Source organism: Dunckerocampus dactyliophorus, chromosome 2 (assembly GCF_027744805.1).
Source record: "Dunckerocampus dactyliophorus isolate RoL2022-P2 chromosome 2, RoL_Ddac_1.1, whole genome shotgun sequence".
In the NCBI taxonomy this organism is placed as follows: domain Eukaryota; kingdom Metazoa; phylum Chordata; class Actinopteri; order Syngnathiformes; family Syngnathidae; genus Dunckerocampus; species Dunckerocampus dactyliophorus.
In genome coordinates, this window is record NC_072820.1 from 2,443,229 (window position 1) to 2,463,729 (window position 20,501).

At 42.9% G+C, this 20,501-nt stretch overlaps 1 protein-coding gene across 1 annotated transcript in view; it reads right to left on the reverse strand.

Moving 5' to 3' along the window:
- Positions 1–2,322: 2,322 nt before the first annotated feature.
- Positions 2,323–20,501, reverse strand: part of rem2 (RAS (RAD and GEM)-like GTP binding 2) — a 34,191-nt gene continuing 16,012 nt past the window's right edge. The window contains exons 4-5 of the mRNA XM_054767202.1: positions 16,897–17,074; positions 2,323–3,067 (exon numbers count right to left, since the gene is read on the reverse strand). Of these exons, the coding sequence (XP_054623177.1) occupies positions 2,745–3,067; positions 16,897–17,074 (501 nt within the window). The 3' untranslated portion in view covers positions 2,323–2,744. The remainder of the gene's footprint in view (positions 3,068–16,896; positions 17,075–20,501) is intronic.

The window sequence follows — 20,501 nt, forward strand, 5'->3', positions numbered from 1 at the left end:
TCACCTGTCGAGTAATCAGCCTTTTTGATGCTACTGGGCCACAGTATTTTAACCTTAGCCAAAACATGACAGTTGGTGTATATAGCAAGTCATCATATTTGTTTGTGGCATTCTGTGTCACTGCGCATAATTCCGATAGTCTGGGGGAAAATACCATGGTTCGGATTTGGAAACGGTTGCTTGGGTTGGGGACTCGTAAATGTCAAACTCGTAAACAAACCTCAAAAACAAATGGATAGACTCCGGTTCACCAACTTTTTTTTTTTTTTTTTTACATTTTTAAAAAGCTTCTTACTACTCCTTTTCGAGCATATTGCATCGTGCAAGCGAAACTACATCAAGGTACATGTTGTAAATGTTGTATGAGCTCAGCAATAAGCAACAGACCATAAGAAACGCACAAGACACCATCATTGGGATGTCAAACAAGACTTTATTCTCGATGGAAAGATGTGTGAGTGCTTAGTAGACCGTAACAAACAATGGCATGCTCTTGACACCGTTCTCGTCTGGATCATATGCATGGCCCGGCCCCTACAGAATTCAGTCTCAGCATACATGATAATAATTATGTGGGTGGAAAGAGAAACACGAAAACATCAAACATCCACAGGTAGTTTAGGTTTGTTCTAGTTTGTCATGTCTGTTCAAGAGTTCTGTGACCCGTCTTATTTATTTTCTAAACCCTTTTGGACATTTTTCCTCTTGGCTCCACTTCCTGCTGTAAAGGGTTCTCTGTGCTGTTGGCTTATTGTGCCATCAGCAAGCATATGGCTTGGACAAAGATGTTTTTGGAAAAGTCAGGAATGAGCATACAAGTGGTCCTCTGTTTACGACGTTCCGTAATTACGAACGCGCTCCCTTAAATTCATTAAAAACTTCATTTTGGCCCGTAATCAGAAGAATCACTCAAGCAGTTCCAGCGGCAAGAACGCAGTCTGTTTCTGCAGCTACACAGACAAAAGGATCACCGCTTATTAGTTAACTTTTTGCACTTCAGTATGTCTGCCAAAGAAAAAGAAAGCCATCACCATGGAAGTGGAAAAAAATGAGGTGACACGCCCACCAAAGGGATGAGCTCCTGCTCCAAGTGGAGGAGCTTAAGTACCTCAGAGTCTTGTTCACGAGTGAGGGAAGGATGGAACGCAAAATCGACAGGCTGATTGGTGCCGTGTCTGCAGTGATGTGGACTCTGCACGGGTCCGTTGTGGTGAAGAGGGAGCTAAACAAAAAGGCAAAGCTCTCAACTTACCGGTCGATCGAAGTTCCTACCCTCACCTATGGTCATGAGCTTTGACCAAAAGACCAAAAGACCAAAAGAACAAGATCATGGGTACAAGCAGCTGAAATTAATTCCCTCCGTAGGGTGGCTGGGCTCTCCCTTAGAGATAATGTGAGAAGCTTGGAGTAGAATCGCTGCTCCTCCACCTTGAGAGGAGCCAGATGAGGTGGTTCGGGCATCTGGTCAGGAAGCCTCCCGGACGCCTCCCTGTTCAGGGCACGGTAGGAGACCTCGGGGAAGACCCAGGACACGTTGGAGAGACTATGTCTCTCAACTGGCCTGGGAACGCTGGGAGGCGCTGGATGCTGTTCCAACTTCACTAAAACACGACTTGCATCACATCTCGGAACAGAACTCGTTTGTAACCCGAGGACCACCTGCACAGTATGCCATTGGTGATGTCAAACACTTTTCTCAACAAAAACAGATGGCGTAAGGAGGGTTAAAAAACACACAGAGGGAGCACTGTGTCAAATAAAGGGTCCTTGCAATTTGCGTTTGCAATGGCGTAACTAGCTAGATTGTGACCTTGTAACCTATTTGCCACTAAGGTACCTTAAGTTCAGTAACCTACAGGGTCCTACTGAGCATGCTATAAGTGGATCTACAATAGGTTTACATTGGGTTGCTATCAGTCTATGCAATCAGTGCTACTTGAGTGTGTGTCTATTTGTGACTTCCACCCCACTCCCTCCTGGTTCTCCAGTCAGCTTCTCGATGATGCGAGTCCTGCTAATTTTCTGTCTGCACCTCTCATCAAGATAACGAGCGAGCTCACCTCTTCATCTGTTGGTGAAATGAATTTCTTCTCTTTCTCGATAGATGCTCAAATCAGACAAAGTCGGGACAGTGATTTTTGGATGCACTTTGACGTGTGCAGAACATATTTCACGTTTTGCAAATACTGTGAAGACTGTAATAGTAACTAATAACTGTAATACTTGGTGTTTTCAGTCTCTGGACACCTCAGCATCGCAAAGAAACAAAGTCTGATCTTTTTTGCGAAATATATTGCAATAAGCAAAATCAAAATCCTGAGGTGAGACATGAAATAAGGTGCCGTTTTATTGTTTCCTGCTATATTATACAAGTCAAAGGTGAATGCTCAATATTGTCTTTTGTTCTCTTAATTCTTCATTCTGCCGCAACATTGTCTTATTTTGGTTTGTGTATGGGGTTATGTTCAAGCTGAGCTTATCTATCCTTAAATTCTGTCCACCTCACCTTTTAACCATCATTTGGCACCCAAAAGTGTAAGGCTGGATTAAGATAGTTTAGGGGGTACCCCAAAAGGGGGACATTATGCAAGCCTGTGCATTTGTGCCTCCTCCCCTTTTTATCCTCTCTTCCTTACTTGTGTCCATTTGACAGTTTACACCTCCCCCTCTGGCATATCCTTCAATCTGGTGTGTGTACATGTGTGGGAGTGTGCCTCTTAGCCTGTATGCGTGTGTGTATGTTGTCACAGTGCGCTGAGGTCGTGGCAGGAGCGTGACTTCTGGCGGAGGATCTTGCTGCCCCTGTGGCGGCCCATCTCTCGGTAGCGTCCTCTGTCACGCTCTCGTCCATACGAGCGTGGCACGAGCCCCGCCAGAAAGCGCTTGGCTCGGCTGGTCAGGCTCTCCCTGCGGCCTGATCCGGGGTCGCCGTCGGCCCAGTTGGGGCCCACACAGTCTCCCCTTGCAGTCCGAACGGCCGCCTCAAGCAGCTCATTGGTGCCGTGTTCCAGAGAAGCTGAGAGCTCTAGGTAGTGGCAGTCGAACATCATGGCGCTGGATTGGGCCTCTGTTGCAAAAAGAGAAGAAGTGTTTAGAAAGATTCAGCTGGTGTGACAAGTTTCAGCCCAAGCACGCACATCTGCGTTGGTAGTCTTTGAAATGTTAATTTGCGCAATTTAGACGTAGACAAATGCTGAATATGAGCCCAAGAACTCCATTTCCACCCTCAAACATGGAGGTGCTTCTGGCTCTTTATCTGGTAAGGGTACAGGAAGATGTCTTCCCACATGACAATGACATACAGCCAAGACAACAAAGGAGTGTAGAAGAAAGGACGAGGACCTACGTGTTCTAGGCCAGAACACTGAAAATGTGTCGTGGATGGCTGTTCCAACATGACAGTGACTCAAACATACAACCAAGGCAACAAAAGCGTGGCTGAAGAAGTAACACATTACGAGTCTGGAGTGGTCTAGCCCGTCTCGGCACCTTAATCCCATAGAAAATCTTTGGAAGGATCTGTTTGGGGGTAGACAAATGCTGAATATGACCCCAAGAACATCATCTCCACTGTCAAACATGGAGGTGGAAACATTGTGCTTCAGTTCTTTTTATTGGCTAAGGGTGCAGGAAGACGTCACAGCACTGAGGGACTGATAAATGGGGTCCATGAACTGTAGAACATGGGCTGAGCACCTCCTCGTCACAGCCAGAGCACTGAAAATGGGTTTTCCAACATAAAAATGACCCAAAACATACCGCCAAGACAACAAAGGAGCAGCTCAAGAAGCAGAACGGTATGATTCTGGAGTGGTCTAGCCAGTCTCCCAACCTTAATCCCATAGAAATCTTTTTGGAGGTTGACAAATGCTGAATATGACCCCAAAAACACCATCACCACTGTCAAACATGGAGGTGGAAACACTAAGCTTCTGGGTTGTTTGTCTGCTAAGGGTACACGAAGACGCCACCGCATTTAAGGGCTGATAAATGAGGTACTGGTACTACCGAACACAGGACGAGAACCTCCTTGCCTCAGCCAGAACACTGAAAATGTGTCGTGGATGTGTGTTCCAACATGACAACGACCCAAAACATACAACCAAAGCAACAAAGGAGTGCCTCAACAAGCAGCACATTACGATTCTGGAGCGGTCTAGCCAGTATCTGGACCTTAATCCCATCCAATATCTGTGGAGGGATCTTTTTGGAGGTTAACAAATGCCGAATATGATCCCAAGAACACCATCACCACTGTCAAACATGGAGGTGGAAACACTATGCTTCTGGGTTGTTTATCTGCTAAGGGTACAGGAAGACGTCACCGCATTTCGGGGCTGATAAATGAGGTACTGGTACTGTAGAACATAGGACGAGAACCCCTTTGCCTCAGCCAGAACACTGAAAATATGTCGTGGATGATGACAATGACCCAAGATATACAACCAATGCAACAAAGGAGTGCCTCAAGAAGCAGGGCAATACCATTCTGGAGAGCTCTAGCCAGTGTCTGGACCTTAACCCCATACAAAATCTGTAGAGGGATTGGAACGCTGAGTTGCGACAGCGTCAAAACCTTCAGGATTTGGAGAGTATCTGTGAAGAGTAGAAGACCAAATCCCTACTGAGATGTGTGCAACCCTGGTGACCGACAAGAATCGTCTGATGTCTGTGCTTGCCAACAAGGGTTCCTCCAAGGACTTTCCTTGGGGATGCAATATTACATATTTTACGCAAACCAGTACAATTTTTCACCCCTGTATATTTTCTGAGGTCTTACCTATCGATAGAGACCTAGACTATGCATTTTGACCAGATAACTGTGCGGCGATTCCTGAATAATTTGGGGTCTGTCATTTATTTGTACCACACCTTTAAAACACCTCAGGTCCCGAGAGGTTAATAGCTACAAACCAGGACACAAACCTACAATTTAATTTGCTCTACTAGATATCGCAAAGGAAAATTACATTTTCAGTCTACTGTACCACACAGAGAACCAGACCACGCATGATTGGGCGCACAGTTGGTGTTGCGCCCAGATAGTACGAAAAGAACAAGACTGGATCTGTGTTTAATCAGCCAGCATCAGAACAGCTGTCGGCCCTCACTTAATACAAGGACTACCTCAAACCAGATCAGCAGGGTTTTGTACTTACGAAGGCTGATTGAATAGTCTTACATTGTTTATAACCGTGTCAACCACAAATAACAACCGCAAATATAACCGCAAAGGGGTTTGGAGAGGACGAGAACCAGGGGAGAGACAGGGGCGAGGGGGGTTGCGATGGAAGACATCTGAAAGAGGAAGTCAGGGGAGGTGAAAAACTGATGACTTAAAAAAAACATTTGCACCTTCAGAGCAGCGAAGGTGTGAATATAGAAAACACAATGGACCCTGTCGAGTTTGATTGCTGTCGTGTAGCTCTTGTAAGACTTCAGCTCAGTGAGCATGTGAACAAATTAATCCACAAAGAGGAAAAATGCGATGAATACCACAGAATCGAACGTGGAACTTATTGCGTCTTAGGAAAGTGGTACAAGTACACTGCTGATGAAAATAAAAAAAAAAAGAAGAAATGGGAGTGAGACAAAAAATGTTTTGAGTAAACAATTTATTGCAAAGAAGCATTAAAGTGAAATAGGCTGTTCATCAGCTTAAAGAGCACAGCCTTTAAAGCCAAAATCTTGGCAAAAATGTGGACTGAATGTGACTTTGTGTCAGGTATTCACGCTGTCATGATCTCTTGATGGCAAAGGCAAAAAGCTTTCTCTCTTTGAACACAGTGGGGTTGTTGATCTGCATAAGCAAGGCCTCTCTCAACGCACCATCGCTGCTGAGGTTGGACGCAGCAAGACAGTCATTTGAAACTTCTTCAAAGATCTTGAGGGTTATGGAACAAAATAGTCAAGTGGTCGACCCAAAAAAATGTCACTGGCCTGATCCAGACAAGCTGATTTGTTGTCTGTCAAGACACGGGACCATCCTTGACCCAAATGAAGGTTGTTACTGCTGTTGAGTGCAGTCCAATAACCATCAGACACCACCTGCCAGGGAAGGCTTTTAAGGAACAAAAAACGTCTTCAAAGGCCTCGTCTCCTTCAATGCCACAAAATTTCCTGTTTGGAATTTGCAGGAGATCCCCAAACATGGGACATTGAAAGGTGGAAGAAAGTTTTATTCTCCCTTGACGGTCCTGATGGCTTCCAACGTTACTGGCATGAGATCCCACCTGAGATGTTTTCTACACGGCACAGTGGAGGGGACGCCATCATGATCCTTCAATGGAACAATGGAGCTTCAGGTTGTGCAGGGGCGTCAAACAGCACAAGCAATGTGGAGATGTTGCAGGGGGCATCCCTCATGACTGAAGGCCCTCGTCTGTGTGGTAATGACTGGCTTTTCAACAGGACAACGCTGCACTTCACAAAGGATTTCTTCCAGAGGAGTAAGCTCACTCTTTTGGGCCATCCTGCGTGTTCCCCTCATCCAAATCCAATGGAGAACATTAGGGGAAAGGAAGTTTACAAAAATGGACGTCAGCCATCTTCACTACCTGGAGCAACATTCCCACTGGCCTCCTGGAACCACTGGCATCAAGCATGCTCAAACCCATTTTTCAGCTCATTACCAAGAATGGCTCAGCTACTCATTACTCGCTCCTTTTTTCAACTGTCTATTTCAATTTTAGATGTGAGAGGTTCAACTCTACAAGATAGGGGAACAAGGAGGAGCCAGACAGTGAGAATGTTAAGTAAGCAAACGGAGCCACAGTGCATGTTAATCAAAGCCCGGAGGAGCAGGGCCACACTATGACAATATTGAGTCGGTGACAATATGTTCACAGTGTGTGTGTGTCACAGTGTATATTAAGAATGCAGAGAGAGTGAGTGTGTGTGTGTGTGTGTGTGTGTGTGTGTGTGTGTGTCACTGTCCATGCCATAAATAGACTTTATGACTCAGCTCTTTTAGTCTGACCAAAGGTTCTGGAACGAAGATGTTAGGATGCCGTCCTCCCTGCGTCAGACTCGCATATCAGCAGGAATACATGTGCTTTGTCCTCCGAGAACATAGAACATCCTTGTCAGGTGCCCCGGGAATAGAGATGGCACATTTGCATACTGCTGAGCTCATCTATGAGCCTCGTGGTGAGAATATGCTCGGAACATCTTCTCTCATTAGTCAACCTTCGCATTCCTCCTCTGTCTTTCACTCAAGACTCATTTCATTGAACGTACACCAAAGCCTTGAACCAATGCCACAGCTATGTGCAACTTTTCTGTTTAACTTACAGAAACACGCAAACACACACCTTTGCATGTCTGAGCTGTGACATCCTTTCACTGAGAATCAATCGGTGTCTGCCACGAGATTAAAGGAACTGTATGCTGCAGATTCCTCCAGATTCCTACAGGGCGCCAACATTCGAACACACAAATAGTTGTTGTTAGCTAATAAAAGCAAAGTGGCTAGGTTTATCTCCTAACGTTAGCTATCACTGAATGTATAGCCCACGGGTGCCTATTACGTTGGCGGTAGAGTGTGATTCGCTGTTGCGCCTCCGTGGCAAAGAATGTGGTGAACAGACGTCTCAAGCGACACACAAAGATGCAACTTTCATCTTTATTATTATTATATTATAAATTTATGACAATTTTGATGCAGTTTAATTAACAATTGTGAAAAATAGACATTTTTCTGTACAGTCTGTTCTTTTTTACCACTGTTGCTAACCTCTGCTAGCCGGTGGTGGTCTAATGTTATTTGGTTGTAAAAAATGTCATTTTTGTATCATACAGTCCCTTTTAACAGCTTCATCTACATTCAAGAGCTAATCTGCATAAGAATACAACATTAATAATAATGATTTATTGTTCCACGACACCCACAACCATACACTCTTTCACAAAGCACGTCGCATACGATGTCCCCATACACACTTTGCTGCTGTGGTGTGCAGGCAGACGTGCATGTCGTGTGAGTACAAACATACATACAGATACTAGGCACAGGAACCCCCCGTGACAGAAAGATAATATATAGTGTGCCATCTGGGGGGGGGAGGAAACGGAATAAAAAATAATAATAATCAGCAGACGTGTTTTTGTGTGAAAAAAATCACAAAATAAAACGAGTTCATTCATACATTGTGAACATCATTGAAAGGTCAAATGTCTTACATTTATGAAAAATAAACTCACATTCTGCTCCTGGGCTGTTGAAATATTGTTGAAATTCAGACAAAAGGATGGCCAGAACAAGTCCGGGAAATACGTTTCCCAGCCTTGTTTAGTTTCTCACTAAATGGATTCAGGTCAGGACTGACGCATTGTTGAGAAACGCCTGCTGATCAATTACTGTTCATCAGAGTAAACTGGAGTGTTCTTTGTTGTTAGTTTATCCCCATGAACGTGACAGGACATGAACAGTCCACAATTTGTACGATACAGTGGAACCTCGGTTAGCGTCATTAAACCCTTCCAGAAGGTCCGACTTAAACCGAAACATACTCTAACCCAGTGTTTCCCAACATTTTTTTTTGTCTTGTGTGCCTCCTTAGCCTTTTGGTCATACTGTACCATGAGTACTTGTTTTGCCAATACTTGACCCGTATCGGATTTTTCACGTCAGTGTGAACAGTACAATCTAGATTTTTATGTAGATATAAATCCAATATGTATCCGACCTACTGCGGTCTGAACGGTCAGGTCGCATATGTATCCGACCTGTCCGTCATCGAAAGGCGTGGTTTACTGTGCGAGACTTGGTAAAAGGTACTCACTGATGCAGACAAAAGTTCTAATTTCCATTTGAAAATTATTTTTCCCAAGTGTCAGTGAAGCGGCTCCTGCCACCCACACGCTCCACGGAATAGACACACGAACTGCCAAAACTGCCATTGCCAAAATTCTTGCCCTCTTTATTATTAATCTCCCAAGTGGAATCATTTGGTTAAGAAAATATTGGCTCCCGTTGCACAAAATCCTTGAAATTGCCACAGACATGTTAAGGAGAGAGTAACCTTTACTTCCGTAAACACACAGAAATGCGTGCGATGTCGTGCTTTTGCGCAGGCTCGTCACTTCCCGGACTCTTTGCATTCACATGAACAAGTTGCATTTGTTTGGTAATTGAAATGACAGAGAATATTTACTTATTTTGGAAATTCTCGATAAAATGTTTCCGCGTGCCCCCTGCAAGTTGATCATGTACCACTAGGGGTGCGCGTACCGCCGGTTGGGAATCACTGCAAACGAATCACGTTTTCCCATAAAAAAGAATACAAATCCAATGTATCCCTTTCAGACACCGAAGTGTTAAGACAAAACACTTTTTAAAAGCAGTTTTACATGCATAAAACAATTGGAAATGCAAATAAATGATGAATCAAAGTGACAAATGAACATTTAACATCACTTGACTGAAGACTTCATTGTTGACAAACATATCTATGAGGCACACAGACACCACTTTTATGTTCCACTGTCTATTTTGCAGCCTCGGTCAATAAAAGCAGAGACGTGTGGCATAACTGTGTTAGTTAGCAAAGAACTACTTTGATACGATGTCATAGACTAAGGCAACTGAGGTTCCACTGTGTTTATTTTGCCAGATAGAGACAGAATATCAAGTAAATATATATAAACTCAGTTTTCGAACACCCCAGTTTTGTATGATTCGGCTTTTGACAGACATTTTTGTCAAAATGTAACAGTTATGGTACAATACTGCGTGTTGTATTTTACCCTTTGCTACTCGCAGCATTGCCATCTTAGATCACACACCCAACAACAAACCACGTGATACCGAGTTTACACAATGCTACGGTATCGTGTGAGACGCATTCATTTGGCAAACTCGAATGACAATGAATTCGAGGTGTCTGGAACAGATCAATTGGATTTACATTATTTCCGACAGGAAAAACTGCGTCAGTTTTCAGACCTTTTGGAACAGATTAATAAAAACAACGGAGGTACCTCTGTAGCTAAATAAAGGTTATAAATGAATTTGGATTTGAGTGATTTCATTCTCAAGTCAAACATTACTAGGGGGACTTGTGGGCACTGCAGGAGCTCAATCCATTGCATAGTGTCTTAACAAAGTTTAGTCTGGGTGTCTATGGGTTCAACTCCGTGGAGATCTTTAACAAGCACCTCCAGTGTTATTCTGGGCGGGTCCCGCACCATTCTCTGAATCACCCTTACCAAAACCTCTGTCAGAAGCCGAGGACAGGCAGAATCACTTGGAAGGCTTCAAGTAAGCCACAATCTCCTCAATTTCATCATTCATTGACAAAAACAGTAGCTCAAGGGGTAGAGACTGAGGGGTCATAAACTGGAGGTGAAATAAGGTCCCTAATAGAGCCAACCGTATCAAGGATAAGTGAAGAAACTTTCCACAGACAGCAGGGTAGGCTTCAAGGAAGAGCAGAGTTAACTTGAGTACTTGAGCTTAGCCACCAGTAGAGTTGATTGATAATGGCGCCAGAAGTCTCTCAACATTTGAAAAGACACTTTCACTTGTTTGTCTTTCCACTTACACCCTACGACACACCTGACTGTCTGGCTGTGTCATTTAGCCACAGTTCCGATGTAGTTTTTGTCTGCTTGGTCCTTCATGGTGCCACAGTGTCTACATCAGATTGACATGGGTCAAAAACACCCATACACAGGAATGGCACAGTCGTGGTTGATAGTGGCTGACAACTGAATAGCAGTGAAAGAGTTAAGAAGAGGTTTAACTCTTGCCTCAAAAAGTACAGTCCTGTGGTCAGAACAATGCGCCACAAATCTCTAGGTTAAAAACAGGCAAATCCTCGTGATAAAACCAAATCAAGTGTGTGACCATGTCCTTGCGCGGGGCCAGACAGAGATTACTAAGTCAATAGTGTTTTAAAAAAATCACCCGATTTAAGGTTTTTAGGTCAACATGGACATGGATGTTAAAATCCCCAACAATAGCCACATGGTCATCTTTAAGCGTTGTGTCTGCCAGGAAAGTAGAGACGTCATTTATAAAGTCTTTAGCTGTTCTGTGTCCAAATCCAAATGAATTTTATTCCTCTGTTGGATTTTCCCTGTCAGGGTTCGCCACAGCGAGTCAATCGCATGAATGGTTTTAGCTTAGTTTTTACACCGGATGCCCTTCCTGACAAAACCCTGGCCAGGAATCAAACCCATGAAGGGCAGAAGGGTGTATTATGACACCACCAGGCATCCAAATCCAAATTAATTACATTCCTGATTCAGCATTCACCGTCCCGTATATTTGTGGGTTTTCGGTCTCCCAAAAGAGGCTATTTTTTCCGCAGAAAGCACAACTCATTTACCATAAGTTGATAATACGTGATAATAGAGGTAAAATGCACAGCATTTATGTACCACTGTTAAAAAATCCCCACAATTTTTAAAAACATGACGATATTTCCCGTTTAGAGAAAATCTGTCTCTCGGAAAAAGGGCAGGCAGAAGTCCATCAGACTGCGAACTGTGGCATCGCTACTGTGAATGATAACGCAGTCTTCTTTTGTTTATCGCGGTTAATTGGCTCCAGACTTGACCGATAAGTGGATTTCCACAAAGTAAGATTCAATAATCAATAAATGGAATATGTTCATAGTTAGAGCATGTAAAACCTTTTCATGACCTTTATAAATAAATACATACATTTTTACCATTATTAGAGCCCTCTACACATGAAATAACACTCCTATAGTCACCTTAACGCTTGAAATACCAATATAGTAGACATAATAACAGAATTGACAACGGCTGGGGGCTATTGTCTCATCAATGCAACATTACTGACATCACTGGAACTGAACTATGTGTGTGTATGTGGGCGCGTGCGCCAGTGTGTGTGCGTGTGCATGCGTTAAAATTTCCCAACAATTTGTAACCTTCTGCACGCTACACTCCTCCACGCTCTCTCACTTCCTCCTTCCTGTCATGTGTGATTTTTACATGACATGATCCCTGTCGAGCTCTTATCAAATGCACTTCTGCCATCTTGTCGGCGTTTTCATGGCTTAAAATTGCTCTGAAAGTGAAATGCATCACTGGAGAGTTGCATTATCACCTCTTTTTGCCTCTTGTGCCAAAAAACCCCCGTAAAACACGTATAAATACGTTGTTAGGATCGGGCGTATGAGTTTATGAAAACGTACAGTATACCTATGTCTTTGGTATTGAATGAGTTATAGGCGCACACAAGTCACACATACACTTCATATCACGTCTTCTGAATGCATTATATTTGTATTTTCATTTACTTTGCCATTTTTATGCTTGAAAATGCTTAATTTAGGCCAAGGAGATGTACCGTATTCATCCACAAAACAGCAAGCATTTATTAATTAATTTTTGAAAAACCGCAATGTAGTTAGGGACGACTGGACACCTAATATGCAAGTGGCAGGATGTGAGGCAGGATTGGAACCGCACATTTACGCACGCTATAAACCTCGCAATGCAACCTACCTCGATGTTCCCAGCGTCACTCGCTTGTGACGTGTGATTGTCTTTTCGTCGGAGGTCAACAGCTGCCGCCATGTTAATGCCCAAGCAGAAGCTGTAGTAATTCTATATTTGATCAAACTTACTTAAGATTTGTCAGATGAAAACACAATTGCTGCATATGGCCTCTATCAAAACGTGTGATAGTAGAGTCTAATTCGGATGTACTTCCTCTAAGCATCATGGCAACTGTAGTTCTTATAGTGTATGCCTGAAGCTAATTTGCTGCAATCTGCAAGCCGTGTGTTAAAAACAGACATTTTTATGGGCGTATGAATTATTCGTGGTGTTTCGCCATTCGCTGGTGGCCCCGGAAGGTGTTAACTGCCTCTCTTGGTTCAACGGTACCATGAACAGGATGGATAGTTCATGTCTTTGTTAGCGCTACGCTTACAAGATCAATTATTTACAAATATCAATGAGACACTGCAGTTGGCTTGCATTTGAAGAAAAATATGCTGGGAGCTTTCAACCTGTATTCAGTTTCACTTGAATATCAGTCATGTTATCATAGCCCGGAGACTGTCCATGTCCCCGTGGCCTTATCACTGAGCCTGCACATCGACACTGGAGAATGTTTTGGTGTTGTTGTCGCCCTGGTGAGTCACAGTGGTGTTCGGTTTAATGCTGACAGCACCATGCAAATATGATTTCAGCATGTAAATTGTATGTGTATGTCATTGAAAATTCAATATGGCGAAACAATAAACGCAGAGAAGAGCTGAATCATTATTTTACAGATGGAGTTTCTATCCACTCCCCAGCTACAGCTAATCGAATTGTGTTAGCATGAGGAGTTAAACAACTGGCATTTGTCTTGTAAACAGAAAGAAATTGATTTCGCTGATAAATGGTAAATCCCAGAGTAGTGTTGCCTATAATTATGGGGGGATATTTATGATTTTCTACCAAAAGCAGCACAGAGGTTCAGCCGGACAGGACAAAACTATATTTGTATTTGTATTATACAAGTACAAATGTAAGATCTATCTGTCTATCCAGATAGCTCGTCTGGAATGTAATACACTGTGTACAAGGGTATTTGGACACCCTCTCAATCACAGTTCATCATCATCAGGGTTGGCTCAGACCACCACTCGATCTTCATTCCAAGACATTTGCTTGAGTCAATTCATGACTGTTCCCTAAAGCTCAAAGCCAAGTCCATAAATGCATGGTTGGCTGAGTTTGGTGGGGGAAAAACTAGACTGGCCCCTGACCTTAGTAAGTACAGTTGTCCCTTGCAATATTACGGTTCAATCATCACTCCCTCACTATTTCACGTTTTTCAGAAATTAATGAATTCATTGTTTCATTGTAGACTACGGTCTATTATTAGCCACTAGGGATTCTCCGATCAGGGTTTTATGCTACCGATACCGATCATCCATGAGTGAAATCGGACGATACCGATGCCGATCACATAGATTAAGTATATATTTTTAAATGTACTAGCCAATAGTACATATCAGGGGTCACCAAGGTTTTTTCTCGTGAGAGCTACTTTTAAAAAATGAAAATGGCCAAAAGCTACTGGTTTTTGCAACATTAATTTTCACAATTTATTTCAACCCAAACAAAGCGAATATGCTTGTTTTACCAGAACATTAACAAAATGCTGGTATCCGCAACCCACATTTTCTATTTCAGAATGCATTTCTTTCTGGTGTTCACACATTCTTAACTGAAAACATGAATGAAAAGCAGGCTTGCAGGCGCCTCATGTGGTCGTGGGGGGTGGGTCCCTGGGTCGTATAATATGAAAGATATGATTAAACATATTTGACTTACTTTTACAAAATCACTCTTGAAACTCTGAGGATCAGATGCCTTCTGATCACACCACCAATCCTGTGCTCCCGGAGCACCCCCTACAGGACACCACGAGGGACACGGTCGAATGCCTTTTCCAAGTCCACAAAGGACATGTAGACCGGTTGGGCAAACTCCCATGTACCCTCCGAGTTGAGCAATGTGTTGTAAACAAATAATGATAAGAGTGTAAAGGTGACTATAGGGGTGTTATTTCATGTCTACAGGGCTCTAATAATGTTAAAACCCGTATTTAGAAAGTCATAAACGTTTTTTTATGCTCTAACGACAAAACTATTCCATTTATTAACATTGAATCTTATATTGAGGAAATTCAATTATCCCGGCGAGTCTGAAACCAATTAACCGCGAAAAACGAGGACAAGACGACTGTACTGCAGTAGGCAGCGGTGCCAGTACTCTTGTCCATTTAGTGTAGCATACGGCACATACAGTGTTCATTATTATGTCTGCTGTAACCTGTAACTATAATTCAATGCGCTTTTGCAAACTATAACGGTGAGATACATTTGCAGTCCACATCATTCTTCTGATTTCCTTTATAATCATCAATCCACAAAAATGGGAATATCATGCATTTTGTCACCCGCTGTCACATTTTAAAACAAGAACTAAACTAACAACATCTCAGAATTGCACTGCAGAGTCATTCCCCTCCTAGGGGAAAGAAAAGTTTTCACGCCCTTCCCCCGATTTGAAATGCTATTATCGAGGGAAAATCTGCAACGAGCTCCAAAATAGACAAAGATTAGGAAACGGGTAGGGGTGATCTTCTGTGAGGGACAAAGACGATAATTGCAAGACACCCAAGGCTATTTCAATCAGGTGATAAGAATGTGGAGGACTTGTTTTGGAGACAAAAGGTCACTAGTCTGGAGCAGATAATCACAGCAAGTGTGTATCTTAGCAGAAATACATATGTATCTCAGTGCCTAATTATAACTAATATTAGTACAATCAAATGGAATAATGGAAGCTAGGACTGCAACTAATGATCATTTTCTTAGTCAATGAATCTGAAGCTTGCTGTTTCGATTAATCGAGTAATCTGTTCAGCCCTAGACGGACCAAATCAATATGAACCAAACACAAACAGTTAGTGGTTTGGACGGCAACATATTTGAAAAGACGCAATCACTGTTTTCTGTTTTTTAAGGTCAAAGCTGACGTGTGTGAATGTCAGGTTTGTGAACGATAAACCGATGTGACCGGATATTCGGTTTGACAAGCGAGAGATACGGTTGCATCGGTAGCAGCCTCCCGAATCGATAAGAATTAGCCATAAATCCTGAGATTAATCGATTTGTAGCGACATGCACCGGGTAAAACTAACAAAACTGGCAACCGGTTTACAGTGCGTTTCTGGAACAACGCAAGAGCCTGGGCTGCCGGTGAAAGGACTGCCGCGCGTTGACCGTAGATGACCGTGACTAAAGACAAGAATGGATGTAAATAGCGGTTGGGAAGCCCTGCCTACAGCATGCTTGGGGATATGATGTGCTCTTTCACACATTTGAAAGTACTGTAAGAATGCCACTTCTATACAATTGGCTTCTTTGTTTTTTTAATGTAAGATTCATGTCTACATCAACAAACAATACCCGTAGGATCTAAATGAATCGAATCAAATCGTAGCATCTTTACACTGTGTCAAATCGTTCTGTTTTTAAAATGTATCCTTTTTGAATGGCATCATGGCCTGTGAATCGAGATTCGAATGGAATCGTCTATCACAAAGAGATTTACATCCCTAGTGATCATCTTGTTTTTTCCTAAAACACAAACATAATAGGTCTGCTTTCATATATATTCACATTTGAGAGGCTGAAATCTGAGGATATTCACATTTTTAAATAAAAAAAAACATTCTTTGAATACTTGTCGTCACTGGTAATGTATCATCCATCAATTCAGTGATTAATTGTTGCAGCTCTAATGGACACAAAATGTTTTTTGTGTGCAAGTGCAAAAATAACAAACTATATTTTTGTTATTGAGAACCTGCTAATGTTGATTTGTTTATCTGTACAAACGACTGTATGAGTTGCTGGCACGAACACTACCAGACCTGCCAGCCTTGACGACATTTTATGATTGGCCCCGTGACATCTTACCATGAGCGTGGTACATCGTTGGGAGACGGGTATGAAGGGGTTATGATCATTTTCTTGATCTTGGGACATTGTTCATCTATTTTAATAATACCGTATATTTGTATTTTTAGGCTGAGCATCAGTGTTTGTGTGCGCTGTAGTTGCAATGATTCAAAAACAGAACACACATGAAGAATACTGAAGCACGCTGTTTACTGTGTGTCTTACAGTTGTGTCGTCGATTGTGGAATCTGCCTAAAACGCAGCCTGTAACACCACTATCTCCTGAAACACAAACCCGTGTGCACTGCTGCCACAAGTAGAGAAATACAAGCAAGGGAGGCCTGTCGAAGCAAGATATCATGCTAAACCATGATTGGATGATCTCTGCTTGTGGGAGGGGTGGGCTTGTGTGTATGTGTGCAGGTGCACCTCCATCTGCTGTACCTACCCTCTGCACTTATTTCACGGGAGCGAACAAGGTCGCTCTTGTTGCCCACCAGGATGATTGGAGTGTGAGGCTGGGACTCCCTGAGGAGAAGGCGGAGCTGTGCGGTGCGATGGAAACTTCGCCTGTCAGTCACGGAGAAGACCAGGATACACACGTCACACTTCAGAGTGGACAGGTCCTGTGAATACACACCCGGGCATTAATAAAAGAGCACCTCAGCAGAGGCAATTAGCTTGACATACTGTAAAGTGCACAAAGCTGATAGCCAGTGGCAGACGGATAAGAGTGGAATATCACTTAGCTAAGACACAAAGTCCCTTGGAAGCAATCAACATAATTGGCGATCTGTCCTTGACTCAAGTCTTCTTGTTACGTTGGAGCTTGGCAGGGTGATGCTGAAGTTTTTATCACAGCCCTATGACATGATGCAGAGGAAGCTTTGCTCACTTGACAATGCATCAACGCTTCACTTTGAACCTCCTGACCCTTTTAGCAGTGACCACCAACATCCCGATGAGGCTTCCTGTCACCAAGGTTCAATTAGCCAGAATGTTTCTGAAGCAGAAACAGCAACCTGGTATCGCCTGATTGCTTTATGGCCATCGGCATATATCAGCAGGTTGTCATGTAAAAAGGGGTACGGTGTTTGTCTCAGTGCTCAGCCATACGCAAAATGCAACTCAATGTGCATTCATTCCTGTAGTTGTACTCTATAGCACCAGAATCCATGGGTAGTAGTCTCCGTCTATTATTGAATGTTGAGCAAAATGTTTCCCAATAACCCTAAACTGAATGGGGCACTTATTTTCAAAATTGCATGCGGAAATTGGATACATTTCTTTTAGAATGTAGAATGTGGTGCCGGTAGTGATGAAACCACACTAAATTAGCAGCATTTTGGTGACTTTTCATGAATAGCAGGTATTAGTGGGGTAAATAATTATCTGAGCCCCTCAGGGTTAGGGCTTGGGGTAAAAGTTAGGGGTTGGGGTTAGGGTTAGCGTAAAGTAGGGCTGGGAGATTTTGGCAAAATTCAAAATCACGTTTAATTGAACCCGCAACCTCGATTTCGGTTAATGTACGATAGTGTCACTTGTTTACTTCTTCTGTCGGTGTTCTGGCAACCTTGACACATTGCGTCCCCAGGCGGCCTGTCGTGTAACTACACGACCAGTAGTGAACCCACTCGTGGGGTAAAAACCGAAATAACAGATACGTCAGTTTTCCGGAGATTAGAAGCTCTAAATGTCAGTTTTGGTTATTTTTCAATTAATCGCCCAGCCGTAGCATAAGGGTAATGGTAGGGTAGGGTAGGGTTAGGGGTTTAGGGTTACAGCCTTCAGACCGTCCCAGTAAAGACTGAAGGTCCCAGTCAAAGCCCGTTCCTCGGGGCTTTGACTACAGGGTGAAATCACCCTGTAGTTCATCGGGCAAGTTTCCAAAGTGTAGTCAATGAGTCTGGGGGCTATGAATTAGCCCACACCTGATTGACGCTTATGGATTGGTCTTGTCTGTAACGCATTCAAAATCAGTCGAAAATCAAATATTCCCACCTTCAATGCTGTTTCCTCTCTGCCAAACTAGGGAGCCAGGAAATAGGATCGCAAACTAGGAAATGCAGCGAAGCATTTACTAGCTGTTGAAAGGAATAGAAGTGAACTCTCAGAATAAAAGATTATTTCTGACTTCAATGTTTGTCAAAGCAGCTTCCCCAGCAGAGCTGCTCCACACAGCAAGTAGCTGAATCTAAAGTTGGACGAGCACAATCAATACAAACCCATTTCCATGATGGAAACCAGCAGACTCTTTATAATGTAATGCCAGGCATAAAAGCATGATTGTTTTTGTCATATTTCAATTTCAAACACAAACCGAGCACAGTGCCATACAACAATTCCAGATATTGTGGGCCACCTCCCTTGGAGCTAAATGTTAGTCTAATCCTGCGCTGTGCACATGAGAAAGGGAAGTAGGAAGCAACCAGACATTGGTCAACTAATTCTTAGAAAAATAACCACAACCCGAGGTTGTGTTTTATCTGATGATAAAATAAGAAAAATGTCAACATTTGCATTTTAAAATAAGGAAACATCTTCATAAAGTACAGTCGTCCATCACTATATTGGGTTTAAAAAAAATAAATAAGTAAAAGATTGCTGTTTTGTGGTTGACTATGGCCTATTATTAGTAAAAAATATTGAAAGACAAGTTATATGCAGTGTTGTGGTCACCAGGCATCAGTAAGGTTATGAGACATGGTGTTAGATTATATCACCTTTCACACTACTGAGCCAGCAGAACCGAGTCGACAAGCCATGGCTGAGATCAAGTGAAAAAAGGTTCTCCTCTCATTCCGTGTGGAATTGGCAAGTTCTCTGGTTCTTTGTCCCTCTTCCGCACTTTGTTTGAAACACTTTCTTGAATTTAGAATAAATAAACTGGAGAAGCTAACTAGTTAGCTTGGTAGTTCGCTATGCTAGCAGTGTCCATCTGTTATGTCCCTACGGGTGCAATAATAATTAGAACCCGTATTTACAAAGTCATTAACAGGTTTTCTTTGCTCTAACTCGGAAAATATTCTGTTTATTAACATTGAATCCTATTTCGGTCATACGGAAGTGTCTCTGAGAAAAAGGGTTGGCAGGTATGGATGTCAAAAATACAAAATATTGATATTTTGATACATATAAATTTTGATATTGTGGCCGAGTGGTTAGCATGTTGGCCACACGGTCAGGAAGTCTGGAAGATCAGAGTTCGAATCTCCGTTGGGCATCTCTGACTGGCGACTATTCCGGGGTGTATCTCGCCCAAAGTCAGCTGGGATAGGCTCCAGCATACCCGCGACCCTAGTGAGGATAAGCAGCATAGAAGATGGATGGATGGATGCATTTTGGTTCAAACAAAAGGTTGTGCATCCGATCCAGATGTAAATACCTGAAATAATGGTCTCATATTCATCTTTTGATGTCAAACCCAAATGTTTTCAGTCTACAGCAACAATACTGTTCCAATACTTCTGGAGGGCACTGTACATCTTGATTGTAAATGTGTGCAAGCGTGTGACTGCCTTTGCCCTACATCCGTAGTCCCCAAGGTAAATTCCCCGCCCCCAGGAGAACTCCCAACGCCTGAAGAATTCATCTCTCAAATGGCCAAGTAGTATCAGATCAGACCCCGGAGCAGGAACTTCACAGGGAGCGTCGAGGCAATCTGTTGATGGTGTACAAGAAAGGACAAGAGGAGCAAACAAGGGGGGTTGGGAGCCACTGGCCACCTGTCACTGTTTCACTGAGGGAGGAAGAAGAATGAAAACAAGCTAAGCGAAGAGACCCACGGAGAGACAAAGCATTCTCCAAAATGTTTCAATGCATAGGCGTGCAAACGCAAAGAGTGAATCGGCTGAGAGTGTGATGCAGCGCTTCACAAGAGACCAAGTAAAAGCAACCACGTAGGCACAGTAAGTCAGGACAGTGCCAACTCCCTCTCCCTTATTTTTTTCTCTTAATTAAGCAGCTTCTCTCTGTTCACAAAGAGCAGGCCATCTGTCATTAACTACTCCCCCATGCACAAACAGAAAAGGCCTCAATGGTGCATTAATAAGC